At 27.0% G+C, this 15,669-nt stretch overlaps 2 protein-coding genes across 2 annotated transcripts in view; both read left to right on the top strand.

Annotated features, from left to right (window-relative positions):
• LOC149894945 (NACHT, LRR and PYD domains-containing protein 3-like) overlaps positions 1-15,669 on the top strand; it is a 226,798-nt gene that overhangs the window by 91,949 nt on the left and 119,180 nt on the right. The gene's annotated exons all lie outside the window — the stretch shown is intronic.
• The window catches only part of LOC149894952 (uncharacterized), a 57,487-nt gene that overhangs the window by 17,975 nt on the left and 23,843 nt on the right, over positions 1-15,669 (top strand). Inside the window, exons 6-12 of the mRNA XM_090072392.1 lie at positions 3,435-3,468; positions 3,636-3,922; positions 4,100-6,836; positions 9,353-9,417; positions 10,314-10,361; positions 12,416-13,750; positions 13,872-13,901. Coding sequence (XP_089928518.1) covers positions 3,435-3,468; positions 3,636-3,922; positions 4,100-6,836; positions 9,353-9,417; positions 10,314-10,361; positions 12,416-13,750; positions 13,872-13,901 — 4,536 coding nt within the window. The remainder of the gene's footprint in view (positions 1-3,434; positions 3,469-3,635; positions 3,923-4,099; positions 6,837-9,352; positions 9,418-10,313; positions 10,362-12,415; positions 13,751-13,871; positions 13,902-15,669) is intronic.

The following is a 15,669-nucleotide window of genomic DNA, read 5'->3' as shown; positions in this document are numbered from 1 at the left end:
ATATAACAATGACAATAAATATCAAGAGCATTAAAAGGAGAAAAAGAAAAGCTTTGCAAAAAAAATTTAAAAAGCAAGCTACTGGTATGCAGTGGTATGAAGTGAAAATAGTTCTTGATATAAGAACTACAATTCTTATTGTAAGATCTATTTTCCCTTTTTTTTTAAATGTAATGCACCCTTTATGTTTATTGTGTCTTACTTGCTTCATTTTATGACCTTGACCTTGTCTTTACAACAAAAAGTAGTACTTCTTGATTATTTTACCAGCCTTAAATTATCAAAAGAGCAAGCTGCAAACCTTTTAATGTCACTTATGGGTTTTCACCAAAGTTATTTATTTTTATTTTTTTTACAGACATTTAAAATAAAATTTTGAGTTCAAAAAAAAGTTAAAATCTGTCACAAGCAAATCTATTTTAATGTTAATTTTAAAAAGTGGAAAGAGTTCTATTTTTTATAAATGTAAAAGCAAAAATTTCAACCATTTAACATTGTAATGTAATACTGTTATTTAAATTAATGATTTATCCAGAAATGATATAGATTACCTTGCCTGGCTGGGATACCCTTTGTTTCACATATTCTTTGTTTTTCAATCAAAAAAGATATTGAGATATACAAAAAAAATAAATAAAAAATCTTTGATTAGCAAAGATATGAAAACCTTTCTAGGTACCAATTTAAATAATCTAAAAATACATTTTACAATTGTATATGTATATATATATATATATATATATATATATATATATATATATATATATATATATATATATATATATATATATATATATATATATATATATATATATATGTATGTATATATATATACATGCATACATTCATACATACATACACATATACATATATTGTTTTGCTTGTGCAAATCTTTGACTAAATCTAATGTAAGCTTGGGGTCATTGTTGTGGATGAAGGAAAAGTCTTTTCCAAATTTAAATTTTTGGATTAATAATAACAAATACTGCTCTAAGATTTCACAATAATAAATAGATCTATTGTAAGGCCCAAAATATATAATTTGATAGCTCCATTTTATGTGAAACAACCCCAAACAGTAACAAAACCCCCACCTTGTTTGACTGTAGCCACAGTTCAATGTAGATCAATATCTTCCTTTGGTGTTCTCCATGCCTTTACCTTCCTATCAGACCTGAATAGACTAAATTTAGATTCATTGGACCAAATGACAGTTTTCCAAAACTTAATCAGCTTCTTTATAATTGTCTTGGCATACTTCAGACATTTACCTCACTTGACCTTATTGACTGTTTTCTTTTGTGCTGCACAACCGAAAAGCCCAGCTTCATTTGTCTATTTCGAATGGTGTTGGTGTGTAATGATATTCCTAGTTCTGTCTTAACCTCAATCTTCATAGCATTAGCAAGTTTATGTCAATTAGACTTAACTTTGCATACTATCAATTGATGCAATCATTCAGTTGTTTTTCTTTATTGGCAATATCTGAATAAATTTCTAACACATTTTGTTTTCTTAATTATGTAATGTATTGTCTCTCAAGGAAGTAATATCTTAGCAGATATTTCCCATTGAAAATCACTACTCTGATGGTGCTGAATTACTAAAATTTGAAGATCATTGCTACATTCTTTCTTTTTAAGCGCCATTTTATTGATTATTATTTAGTCAAAAAATCCACAAGTATTCTATGATTTGTGGTTCTAGATATAACTTCAACACATTTCTGTTACATTTTGAAAAAGTCATTAAAGTTCTAAAACTTTTCAGGAGAATTCTTTTCTTTCCTTTCCTCTGGGCGAATAATTTTTGTATATGATATTTGAACCAACTAATACTGTTTTTTCAATAAAACAAGAATCAAAGTAATTGAAAAGCTGAAACTTACAGTATATATGCTAATGATAACAGACAACACAATGATACTAACACTCTGTAATTTTCTCCTATCATTCTTATATGACAGCAAAGATAAAGTAGTTATGCAAGCGTGGGCCAATACTGTGTGTATGTGTGTGTGTATATATTTTCTTTCATTTATCACTTATTGAAAAAATAAGAGGGGTTTCTAGCAAAAGGAAAATTTCCATACATTGATGATAATAATGTGAGATCCAAAGTAGATAATAATTTTTTATTAGCTGTTTTTATGTTAGTTTAATATCAAGCATTGGCCACAGGTACTTGATGGGGCCAACCCATTTCCTTAATTGAATTTGTCTCAAAGTTCTAAGAGGCCGTAGGTGATTAGTTTGGGGTCATTATCTTTGTTGAAAGATTTACAACCCCAAACCATTTTAAGTAGCACTATCATTAAGAACTCAATCAAAATATGAAAATGTAACCAGCAACAGACATCTTAGAATCTATTTTAACTAAGTTTTCTATGTTTTAGCACCAGAAATATTAGAATCTATTTTGATTAAGTTTCTTACATTGGAGGAGCCAAACTAAATAGACTACTTTTTCTTGATTTCTTCTTAGGCCATTTCATCCTCTCTATCTGTAACTATCAATTTTTGTACTTTTACTTGTTTATGCATATTTATATATTTTTGGCTAATATTTATTCAGAAATACAAAATTCATAGTTTCACATGACCACTAACTGCTTTACTCAATCTATACTCACAGATAAACTACAGGAAATAAAAGATACCTTTTTCTTCATCAGCTTTTAGCTTGTACCTGAACATCCACATTTTGTATGAGTGAATGATTCAGCCCATCCAGCATGCCTGGTATAAAGTTAAAAGTGAAATGATCACCATGCTGTGAAGTTTTACCTAAGAAGATAATTGGTAGTTCCAAGTGTTCCTTGTAATTATGTCAGAGCTGATATGTTTTGATGTTTTATTGTTTAAGCAAAATTAATTATCCAAGCCTTAAAATCAGCAATATCTACCAAATTTGCTGCTGTCTGAAGTTGCTTTGTTAAGCAAATTTGAATGTTCTTGGAATCTCTTAAATAATCAAATATGTAAACCTTTGCATGGAGCTATTTTAATTGTTCTGAAAAAACATCAAGCCCTGATAAACAATATTCTTGCAATAAAATTCCTGCTGGTATTTAATAAAGAGATTGGGAAAGATTAGTTATATTTGGGATGTTTTCATCCATAAATTTTTAATTTCAGTTAAGTTTAAACTAAAAATAGGTTTTTTTTATATTTGAGAAAAAAGATATTTTACACATGAAATAACTTAACAGAATTTTTTCCTCTAGTTTTCAGATATTATGAAGGTTGGTGTATAACAGAAGATAGCTAAAAACAGTTTCAAAAAAAAATACTAAAGAATTTAGACAAAATTAATTTATTAAAATAAACTAACATAAAAAGCTGTTACATATTTTATATATCAGTTTTCTAAATAAGTTGGTTTTAAACCAAAAATAGTTCAAATGCTTTTTAATGAAGTTTTAAAATTTTTAGAAACACCAAAGAGTCCAGACATAAAGAGTAATCTGTAAGACATATTTTTTCATTAATTTTTTTGGTGCTGTGAATCCTAACTGATACTATGCCTAATTATACTATATTGCTCTTCCCTTTTCTTTCGTTTTTTTGAAAAGTGAAGTCAAAAAAAGCATTACAAATGCTTTAAGCTTGCTATTAAAAATTTGTTTTGTTTAGAATCGTAGAAAAATTTCCAGATGGGTGTATATTCAAGTATTTATTGACAGAAAATGAGCAACTCTCAAAAGTGGAGTTTAAACCTAAAGAAGCCGAATTCCAATGGGAAGTTATCAGTAAAGGTTACCACAAATCAGATTCTTATTATATCGCCAAACAGGAAGAGAAAGTCTTATTTGTGAAAGTTGAAAACTTTAAAGATTATGGTACAGTTGAATTTAAATTTTCATTTGAAGACTCAGAAGGAAAAAGCCAGCGATCAGATAGTTTTGAGGTTTTGATTAATGGTATATATTTAACTTCAAAATGTGAATCTTAAAACATTTTCATTACCTGTTAACTTTAAAAAATTCTTTTATTCTTATATATGTAAATTTTATATTTTTATTCTTTTTAAGAAGTTTTTGAATAATTTGTTTGTTTTTTTCTCCATTAATTAAAATTAGAAAAAATTTTTTTTAAAGAATGGTGCAGCTATGAACTTTCATGTAATCAATTGAGCATCATAATACCTGATCCATGTTTCAGCAATCAGTTCCCTTGGATTGATCAAAATCCTTCTATGGCAAAGTATTTGGACTGGAGAGATAAAGTTTCTAAATCTAAAATATCAAAAAAAAAATCCATTCAAGAGTTTGCAATGGAATATTTTGAAAGGAATTTTGTTGATCTTACCCAAGTAATTTGTTTTCCTCCCTTAATGATTGATGAAGAAATGGATGCTGTATGCATTCCAAGGTTGTTTATTGAACTGTTTAAAAAAGAACTTACAGAAGGTATTTGTGCTGTATTATCTGATTATGACCTATATCACCATGCAACCTTATTAAATTTTAAGCCTCAAAAACATATTGAGCGATCTTCAGTCAATAGAGTTGTTATATTTTACTCAAAAATAAACTTGATTTTTATTGTTCGTGCTGCTTCTTCATCAGATTGCATCAACCAAGAATCTAAAAACTGCTCTGCTGATGTCAAATATTTTGCAAGTATCAACAAACCTGTTATTGAAAAAAAAGCCTTAACTATATTAGGAGTAGTTGCTTGTTGTTCAGTTGAAAGAAAGGATTTAAAACAAAAACTAACTTTCCAATTTTCTTCCGAGTTTCCTTTGTATAAGGTTTTATTTATATGCCAAGATGAACTTAAAACATATCAGACTTTAAACCAATGGTGGCGCAATAAATTTTATAAATACTGTTCAGATGAAAACTCCAATAGAATTAATGAAGTGCATAATGAAGAACTTTTTAAGCAAGTTATAGGGTTAACCATGTTGATTATTGCTAAACGTGATGAAAACTTGCCCACACTCAAATCAAATACTTCAGAGCAGATTAAATCATTGATTCTTAACCCTGAACAAATGAATGCAATTAATGACAAGGAGCTTAAAAAAATCATCTCTGGTGGATTTGGCTTCGGAAAATCCGTGGTTGGGAGAGAAATTGTGAAAAACTTTTATTTAAAATCATCAAAAAAGGCCACTTTGTCTTACATTTGCTGTGACCATTTTTCTTTATTACAATGTGAGATGAAAGAGTTTACTGAAAGTTTAAAGAGAGGCTCAAAGAACAATGTTGAAATCGTGTGTGAGAACTTGTTAGAGTTATGGCAGCGTATGTGTAAAAATGAAAATATGCATGAAAACAATGATATTTCTATCCCACAATTACTGCAATATTATAGTAAAAATAACAGTAACTTTGTACCTGATGATAGTGAAAATAGCAGTACTGAAGTACACTTTGTACTTGAAGAACTTCCTGGAGAGTATGTCAGAGAAGAAGATGCAAATCAGTTAAAGAAGTTGTTTTCCTCATCTTTAAAAGAGTCTTTAGTGGTCTTTATACCTAAAAGTATTGAGAAGAATCGGTATTTAAATAAAGACAGTGAAAAACAGATATTAGAAAGTACTTGTTTTAATGGAGAAAAGATAGGGATGAAGAACATAACTCTTGATAAGTCAATGAGAGTTACAGAATCTATTAAATCATTGATTGATTCTGCTCAAGGCACTATTAGTAAATCAAATACTATTTTGTTTCAGAATTCCAACATAGAATCAAGTAATGAAAATGATAATGACACACATAGTAATATGGAAACTCAGCATAATTCTGTTTCTGAATCACATAGTATTGAAACTCAGTATAACATAAGCAACATAGTACAACAAAAAACAGTTAGTTATGAACAAATAACGAAAACAATAAAAACCGAGATCACTAATCTTAACACTGCACAAAGTATGACACAGCAAGAACATTCATCTAGAGTTCAACAGAAAAATGATGCTTATCATGATATCACCATCAATGATTTAAATCAAGAAGCAAAGATAGTATCAAACAAGAAAGATAGTATCAAACAGGAAGATGATGCCACAACTGTAAAAGGCTATCATGATTATGATTTAGATCAAGGGGCAAAGATAGTATCAAACCCTCAAAATGTTGTTGGATCAAATAGTTATATTGAAACTCAGTTTCTTTTTAAACCTGGGGTTAGTGGACATTCAATTAAAGGCGAAAAACCTAAAATAATATTTCTTCCTTCCCTAATCTGGACGGAAGAAAGCTCTGCAAAGGTTTTATCAGTTGTATTGGAGAAGATTTGTTTTGACAACATTAGAGGCACTACTGTTATATGTAACGACATGGATGAAGTTAAAGCGGTTGCGTATGCAATATATATTATTGAAAATCATCAACCAGTAGTTTATACGCCACATTTACGAAAAGTCACCCCAACAGTGGAAGAAATGATCTTTGTGACCAATGAAATTAAAAAAAGTGAACTAAATGTGCTTGTAGCTGACAGCAGGGCAATGTGCGGAGCAGAATCAGAAGTTGTTATTGTCTTAGTAAAACCAGAGGAGTATTATCTTAGACATGTCATTGCAGACGTTTGTTCAAGATGTAATTCATATTTAATAGTTTTTGTTTTACCTTCAGAAAATGCAGATTTCCAAAAGGGTGGGACCATTCAAGAAGTATTAGATAATTGGTCTGAAGACATTGTTCAAAAGATCCAAGTAAAAATCAGTAATAATGAAAATCAACTATGGAGTTGTAAAGATTGCTTTTGGTATATAAATGATAAATGCAAAGATTTTAAAGATCGTGGAGCCAAAAAAGAGAAATTTAATAAATACATTGAAAATGATTGCTTCAAAGTTAATCATGAAAGTGACTTAATGTAAGTATTTTATTTGGTTTTATTTAAGTATTCTAAACTTTCTGTAAACACAAATATACTGGAAATTTCACTGATAACGTGTAATTTAAAAAAAGTGTAAATTTATTATATTCATCATTATTATCATAAGCAAAGAACAAGTTATAAAAATATATAATCATGTACAAAGTAGTTAAAAAAACAACTTTAATAATAATTACAATGATAATAATAAAAATAATAATAACAACAACAACAACAAATCATGAGCTTAAACAAATCTTCTTTGGGCTAACAACAACAAATCAAAAGCTTACACAAATCTTCATTGATGAATTCCATTTCAAATATAAAATTGCAAAACCATATGATTGTACACTTCCATATTTGTGTTATACCAAAGTGATTTTTAATTTTGCACACAGCTTCCCTAAAAATAAAATGTTACCTTTTTTTGGTTAACATTTTGATTTATTAGATTTGTTTTGCCATGCCAACCTCAATGGATTTTGCTGAATACATAGCCAGGCGTCTTAAGAATTTTTTTTTTTTTTTGTCTTTGTTTTATTTCTAGTAGTTTTGTCTCATATATTACTTATGTTTATCTTGTTTTGTTATGTGTATATTTATAGTAATATTTAAAAAATAACTAAAAATGGAAGTGAATGGGAGAACCTTCACAGAAAAAAGTTATCTGAAATTTAGAAATATGTTTTAATTGCAAGAGATTGAAATATTGTTAAGTGAAAATATTGTCCTTCAACTTTTAAGGCAAATCAAGCAACAACAGCATTACTTCATTATTTAGAAAAAGTAGAAAAGATAAAAATAAAAAAAAGTGATGTGAGCTTCTCACAATACTTCATTGACAAGATCAACATTAAGTTTGAATTCAAGCCCTAATCTGAGACTAAATGATGAAATCAACTTTAAATGTTACCAGTTTTTTCAAAAAAAGATCTTCATGAACTTGTTTTTGGTGGAATGGTTGCTGTTGATTTTATTCTCGCATAAGAGGTGTCATAAAGTATTGATATTCAAAAGGATGGGCTGTTCAAAATATTATAATTCAGAGTTCAAGCCAAACTATAACTTCAATGTTCTTGGAATACAAAAAAAATTGGAATGATTTATGATTTTTCAAAAGTGATTGATTATGATGAAAGATTTTCATTAGCTGAATGGATTTCTAATAGAAATCAAAGATATATGTGCCTAAACTTACACTTTTCAGATAGTTCAGCTCAATGACTTGGAATGATGAGGATTGTTTGTTCAATTAAGGCTAAAGATGGTTTTAAATTGATTGAAACAGAGCTTGAAGAGTTAAATCCATATTTTTGGATTGGTAAATGATGGAGCCAGAGTCAAAAGTATCTTCATTAAGGTAATTTTTCTCAAATGGCAGAAGTTTGATCATTTGATGATCATCAAATGATCAAACTTCTGTCAATTGAGAAAAGTTACCTTAATGAAGATACTTTTGAAACATGTGAGCTTAATGGAATAGTGCTAGTGAATTTTTAATTAATGAGCTAAGAAAATCATTGAGTGATAAAATGATTGACACATCTTTTGCGTTCTAACTTGAAAGTTTAGTTGTTACATTTTTTCACACTTGTAAAGTACTATTGTACTAAAATGTATGTAATATTTCATTGTTTGGAGGTTAGTTAAAATTATTTAAGCTTCTTAATTAATTTGAAACAAATTGCTTAAAACCACTTAAATCATTTTTTCCCATTACTTGAACACAACTAGTTGTGATAATTAAAAGGGTTTACTAAGCAAAAATTTAAAAAAGGTTTTTTTTATTTTAGGTTCCATTTGAAAATTGATTTATATGCTAATAAAAGTTATATGCATTTAATTTGAATCTAACTTAAAAAAGTACAAGCGCCTGTTGTAAATTCAAATTTTTTATCCATAAAAAAACCTAATCTTTTCAAAGGAGCAATTTGAAAAGAAAGCAAAGAAGTTGTATTTCCTTTTTTTTCACTTGAATTTGAGTGTTTTTTTTTTAATTCTTCACATCAAATTTTTATTATTCCTTATTTTTATGGATGGTAATAAAATACTTTTATTTCTTTAAAAGGTTAAAAAGCAGTTGTAAGGAACTCTTAATAAGTGAATAATAGAAAAAGTTTTTTTTGTAGCCTTTTATAAATCTGAATAAAATTTTAATAAAGTTAAAGGAATGTTATTTCATTTAAGAATTTGATGATGCTTGAACAATTTGCTCTTAATCTTATATTTTAAACCTAAAACACTTCTTCACTCATCCATTTATCCAGTGCTAAAAAAGGTCTACATAATTACTTTATTAGTTTTTTAATGATAAAGTATGTAGTTCCTTCAGCACTTGATAATTATATAAATTCCGGTTATAAGTTTTTATGTAAATTTTGGTAATAAAATTTTGAATATTGTAAATTTTGATATTAACTTTTTCTTTTTTTTTAAGTTTCCTTTATGAATTTAGAAAGTTCTCTCAGCAGTTAAAAGTTTCTTTATCAATCATTTTATATTACATTCAGATATGAAAGAATGGTTTCTGAAACTTTTAACAAGTCAAAATCAATCGAAAAAGGAGTTAAACATGGTGAGTGATCTTTTTCTTTTTAATAAAAATGTTAACTTTTCATGCTAACTCTATCCTAAACTATTTAGAAATAAACTTATATTTGAAACAGGAGGTTAATTTAGACTTTAGTTAAAGTTTCAACTGAATTTTTGGAGAAATATTCTCATAAATTTTTAAACCAGATAAACTTTTCTACTTTACAAATTTACAAATATTATTAAAGTTTAAAATACTTTCTATATTTTAAAGTTATCAGGGTTTTTGGTTTGAACTTTTATATGAAATTCTTTATTTTAAAAAATGGGTCTTTGTGCTATTCAAAAATTTTTTTTTTAGTTTGCTTTCTCATCTTCAAAAAAAGATTTTGAAGTAGATCTTATTTGATAATTTTGATCTAAACAACTAAACAATTCAATTATACTTCTTAGTAAACTAGATATCAAAATAATCTTCAGCTAAGGATAGGCATGTTCTAAATATTCCAGATTGTTTAACTTTTAATAGAAGTTTCAACTGCTGCTCCAACCCTAAATTGCTTAATGATTTGGTTGAATCAACCTTACAGTAAATAAACCAGAAGTGTTTTGAATGATGTATTGAAGCCATTTTTTTGTAATTAGGAAAAAATATGCGTTATTAAATTCAAGTCAACAATCTCCCAATATTAATGATGTAACTAGTAATAGATGTCTACTGAAAAATGAGACTTGTGGAAGAAAAATTATTTGTCTTTTTTAAAAATAAACCGACCATAATCTTTTGCACATCACTTTATTATTAGTTGTTGTATCACAATTGTTGTTGTAATCTTTGAGTATATATATATATTGTTTAATTATATGTAGCATACATGCTATTTACAGGTGAACCATTAGTAGCTCAAGTTGACTCATTTTTGATAATATATTTCTTAGATAAATCATTTAAAAACCCTCTGAAGTCATCGGTTGAAGATAAAGCAGGTAAGTTGTTGTAAGTTGTGTGGAAGTTTTTTGTCAATATGCAACATCTTATTCTTTGAATATTGCTTAAATATTTTAAACATCAGATGACATCAACAAAATATGATTCTTGTTTATGAGATTTTCGTTCATACAAAGGATTATTCCTATTGAATTATTTCTATTAAGTAATTTTTTTGATTGATGATTTCCATCCAAACTAACCAAAATTAACTTAAAGGAAACCCAGGGAAACTTTGACATGTCTAAGCGATTCTAATTACAGTAAAATACTCTCAAATGATTGATAATTTCCTAGTTCTATTGTTCACTCTGCATGGCAGAACTCTTTTCCTACATTATTTAAGAATAATGCATTATTTTTGTAAATTTCTTTCATTTACATACAATATCTATATACAAACTATCTAAGGATACTGACTCAAAGTCTATGCAACCAAATACTGATTTAGATAATTATGAACTTCATAGATTTTCATTACTATCTTCATTTTTTCACTTTTTTTTTTTACAAATATTGTTGACAGTAAAACTAGCTGAGTGCAAGGAAATTTACTGGAATGTTTATTCCTTTTTTCAATCTTCTCAAAAATTGAATTGTAACATTATTGTAGTTATAAGGTTGCAATTTTAACCATTCAAAATTAAGGCATCAATTTAAAAATATGCTTCTCTTTACCTTTACTTATAGCTAATGTAAAAATTTTTATTTCTGTTGTTGTTGGTATTATTTTTGTAATTATATTTATTGTTATTAATATTATTTTTATTGTTGTTAATATTACTTGTTAATAATATTATTTTTATTGTTGCTGTTATTATTGATATTGTTTTTATTATTATTAATGTTATCATCATCATTTTTATTTTTATTATTGTTATTATTGTTTTTATTATTATTGTTATTACTGTCTTTATTATTATTGTTATTACTGTCTTTATTATTATTATTATCATTATTATTATTATCATTATTATTATTATTATTATTATTATTATTATTGTTATTATTATTATTATTATTATCATTATTATTATTATTATTATTATTATTATTATTGTTGTTAATATTATTATTATTGTTATTATTATTATTATTATTATTATTATTATTATTATTATTATTATTATTATTATTATTATTGTTATTATTGTTATTATTATTGTTATTATTATTATTATTATTGTTATTATTGTTATTATTATTATTTTTATTATTATTATTATTATTGTTATTATTATTATTGTTATTATTGTTATTATTATTGTTATTATTATTATTATTGTTGTTGTTAATATTATTATCACTATTATTATAATTATTATTATTATAATTATTATTATTATAATTATTATTATTATTATTATTATTATTATTATTATTATTATTATTATTATTATTATTTGTTGTTGTTGTTGTTGTTATCATTATCATTTTTATTAATACAATAATAATGATAATAACAATAATAATAAAATCACTAAAAGTACTAATAACAACAAAAATAGTATTGATTCAGTTGAATAACTTTATAATAAGTTAATATGTAATAAAAAAAGGAATATAAAAAAACAGCCTCCAAAGCAAATTGGTCACACAATAAAGGCTTAAAGTTCATATAATTAAGTTGACTTTAAAAAGTGTGATAAGATCAGGAAATAGGGAAGAAGGACAAGGGGAATAATTAATATGCACACAAACACATTATATACAAAATAATTAGAAAAGCATTAAAACTTGGCTTTTTAAAATTTTTATTGTTTTATATTTAAAATTGTTTTTAACAATCTTAAATTTTTCATTAGATGCTATAAAAACTTTGCTTTAAAACCTTTCCATTGAAAAACGAAGATTTTAAAAAAATTTCTTTTTCTAAAGAAAATTTTTTTTTTGTTTTGATTTAAGTAAAAAACAAAAAAAATGCTGTTGTTTGTGTATTTTTGGATATCAGAGTGTATTAATAATGCCCTGTAAGCTTTTGTTCAAATTCTAATTTTAAGTTTTCTATTCTGAACTCACACCAAACACTTTTTTTATACTTATGTTCTTTCAGAAATGTGTGGAGCACTGAAGAAGTTTTATCATGCAACTTATGGAAAAATGGATCAACTTGAGCACAATGTAATAAGTCCCACTAATGTTGATTTTTTAAACAAGTTTGTAGAAATGACAGTAGTTGATGCAAATGATACAGAGAGAGATACTTTAAATATTGCTGAGCTAGAGTTGTTCCTTCACAAACAAACAACTTACAAACCAATTGAGTTTTATGAAGCATTCTCAAAAGAACTACCTCTACTCTTGATTTGTGGTATTGCTGGAATTGGAAAAACTTGTTTGCTCAGAAAATGCTTACTTGACTGGGCCAGTAATACGTTATGGGAAAAAGTTGATCTTGTTATTTATCTTGAATGCAGAAAGTTAAATCAATATCAAAATATTGTTAGCATAAACGAGTTACTAAAAGTTTTCTACAAAAATGTATTTAAAGAATGTGATGTTTGTGAACACTGTTCTGTTTTGTTTGTGATAGATGGTTTGGATGAGTTTGCTTATTTGGATGAATTAATAAATCACAGTTCTCTAAATCCAGGCAATCATCCCATTGTTAATGTGTTAGCAGATATTTTGGACTTTCACAAATACAAATGTGTTGTTGCTGGAAGAGTTGGAGCTATATTACAATATAAAAATAAAATGACAGAATGTAGGGAGAAGTCAACCATTCAAATAATGGGTTTTAATGACCTTGGAATAAATGAGTATGTAGAAAGAGTTGGAAATGCAAAAAAAGCCATAAAAGATGTTCTTAAGTCATCTCACATTGCTAAAGCAATGGCATCTGTCCCTTTTTACTTATCAGCAATGTGTACAGTTATCGGTTCATCCATGCTCAGTGGTTCTGATTCATTCCTCAGTACAACAGAGTTGTATTGTTGTATATTTGTATACTTTTTGCAAAAGCATATAAACAGAAACAATGAACCAGTTTATAAGTTGATGGAAAAGGAGAGTTGCAAGCAATACATTTTAAAAGTTTGTAAAGTTGCTTGGCATTTGTTTAATGAAAGCAAAGTTGTTTTTTCTCACAAGGAAATGGAAGATTATTTTGAAGATATTGGTGACATTGAAAGTAATGATTTGGGTTTCATTGAAAAAGTTGAGTCACAGCTTGGTTATCAATATCAGTTTGTTCACCTGACTTTGATGGAGTTTTGTGTTTCCCTACATGCACACATTAATTTGAGTCCTGAGGAGATTGTTATTAATATAAAATTGCGAAGCTGCTTGCCAATGATCTGTGGTCTGAAAAATGAAAATGGAAGACCTTTTTTGAGATTGCTTGCTAATTTGAAAACTTCAAAGAAGGACAGTAAATCCATGTTTGGTAAGTTTATGAAAAGTTTTATAGAAATTTTAGAACCAGTTTTATGCTTCCTTTGATAATCATGTTTGTGAATTGTAGTGAAAATGCATCGATCTTTCATTTTTTTTTTTTTTATATAAAGAAAGAAACTCCTTGCTTCATGCTGTGCTAGGTAAGTTCATGACTAGTGTTAAAGAAATTTAGAATCAATTTTTGATTCATTTTGTTATTGAAAACTTCATTTGATTTGTAATTGATATTGAAAGTTTTTATCTTTTCCAGATGACTCAAGTAATTTAATTTTTTGTATTGGTAAGTTAAAGAATAACTTTTAAATATGGTGACTGTCTCTGTTAAAATAAAAATATCAGTTAACTGAAAAAAAGCAACAAAAAAATGATGGCCACCAAAAGATTAAATATTTCAAATAGATAAGAGACTAAACTTATGCAGATCATTATTAAATATTTAAAACACGTTTTTCAGTTGAATGCCTTTTATCGTTTTTATTAACATATAGTTTTAGGGCTTAACATAATTAATTTTAAACAGTCATTTAGTTCTACTCTCATTTTATTCTTTTAGATTATATATTTTCTTATGCAATTTTTTGTTTTCATTAATTACTTTTATGGTTTTTCTGTTCTTTTTTCCAGATTTTACAATAACATCTTGGAGCCTTTTATTTATACTTTTATATAGATTTTCAATAAATGTGATACAGATATTGTACCATTCTTCTTTAAGAACATTCCAAAGCTCATTTACATTTGTTGGCAATTTTTCCATCTTCTTTCTGTCTAAGTAGTCCCACACATGTTCGATTATGTTCAAATCAGAGCTCAGAGGAGGCCAAAGCATGGTTTGAAGCACTCCCTCCTCTTGCAGATTTGGCAAATAATTTTTAACTAATTTGCAAGTATATTTGGGATCGTTATCCTGTCGTAGGATAAAATAATCCCTGATCAGTTGTCGTCCAGAAGGCACATTATGGTTGTGTAAAATATTTTTGTATTTTTCACCTGTAAGCTTTTCCGTTTTTCTAACAATATCCCCTACCTCTTTTATTGAAATATACCTCCAAACTTGAGTATTCCCTCCACCATATTTGATTTTTGATGCAAGACATGGCTCCTTCAATGCCTCTCCCTTTCTTCACCTAACATACTGACGTCTATTTGTCCCAAATATTTGTAATTTAGATTCGTCTGTAAACAATACTTTGTCCCATTGATTTTTCTGCCGTTCTTTTGTGCTCTCTGGCGAACTTTAATCTTTTTTCTTCATTACCTTTGCGTAGTAAAGGTTTTTTAATTGCTACACAGCCTTTTAATTCAGATTTTAATAAAAATCATCGCACAGTAGATGCATGTACTAAAGTTCCACTTGCTCTTTTAAGATCTTAAATGAGTTCTGCGCTTATTTTTGCGATTTTGTAGCGGTGTTATTTTTAAAAACTGTTCATCGCGTTAGTTTACCTTATCGTGTTAGCTTACCTGGATGACCAGACCTCTTTTTATCCACTACATCACCAGTTTCATTATGTTTTCTTAACTATTTTTTAAGCTGACGCTCGCGAACAATTCACACATTTGGCTATTTTAACTTAACTATAGCACAATATAATTTTATTATAAAACAAAACTTTTGAAAAAAAAAAAATCTTTTTTAGATGAAAAAATCTGTAATTAACACGAGAGCTCAACAGTAACTAAAAATTCTTCTCCACATTCTTAATTATTAAAAAATATTTAATAATAATAAATTTAAACAAAATAAATAAATAGTACAGTGGTTGATGTAATCAATTTCAAGTGTTGATTCTTGTCCTTAATAAATGAACAAACATTATAAGTGGGTGAAAAATGATATAAGTTGAAACCATCTAAAAAATATTAATAAAAAAATTGTTTTATTAACATAATTATTACTAAAATAAA

Source organism: Hydra viridissima, unplaced genomic scaffold (genome assembly GCF_058129835.1).
Source record: "Hydra viridissima isolate aposymbiotic clone 2 unplaced genomic scaffold, HvirCarnegie_v1 scaffold_1, whole genome shotgun sequence".
NCBI classification, from domain to species: Eukaryota; Metazoa; Cnidaria; class Hydrozoa; order Anthoathecata; family Hydridae; genus Hydra; species Hydra viridissima.
This window is presented reverse-complemented; position numbering and strand designations above follow the sequence as displayed.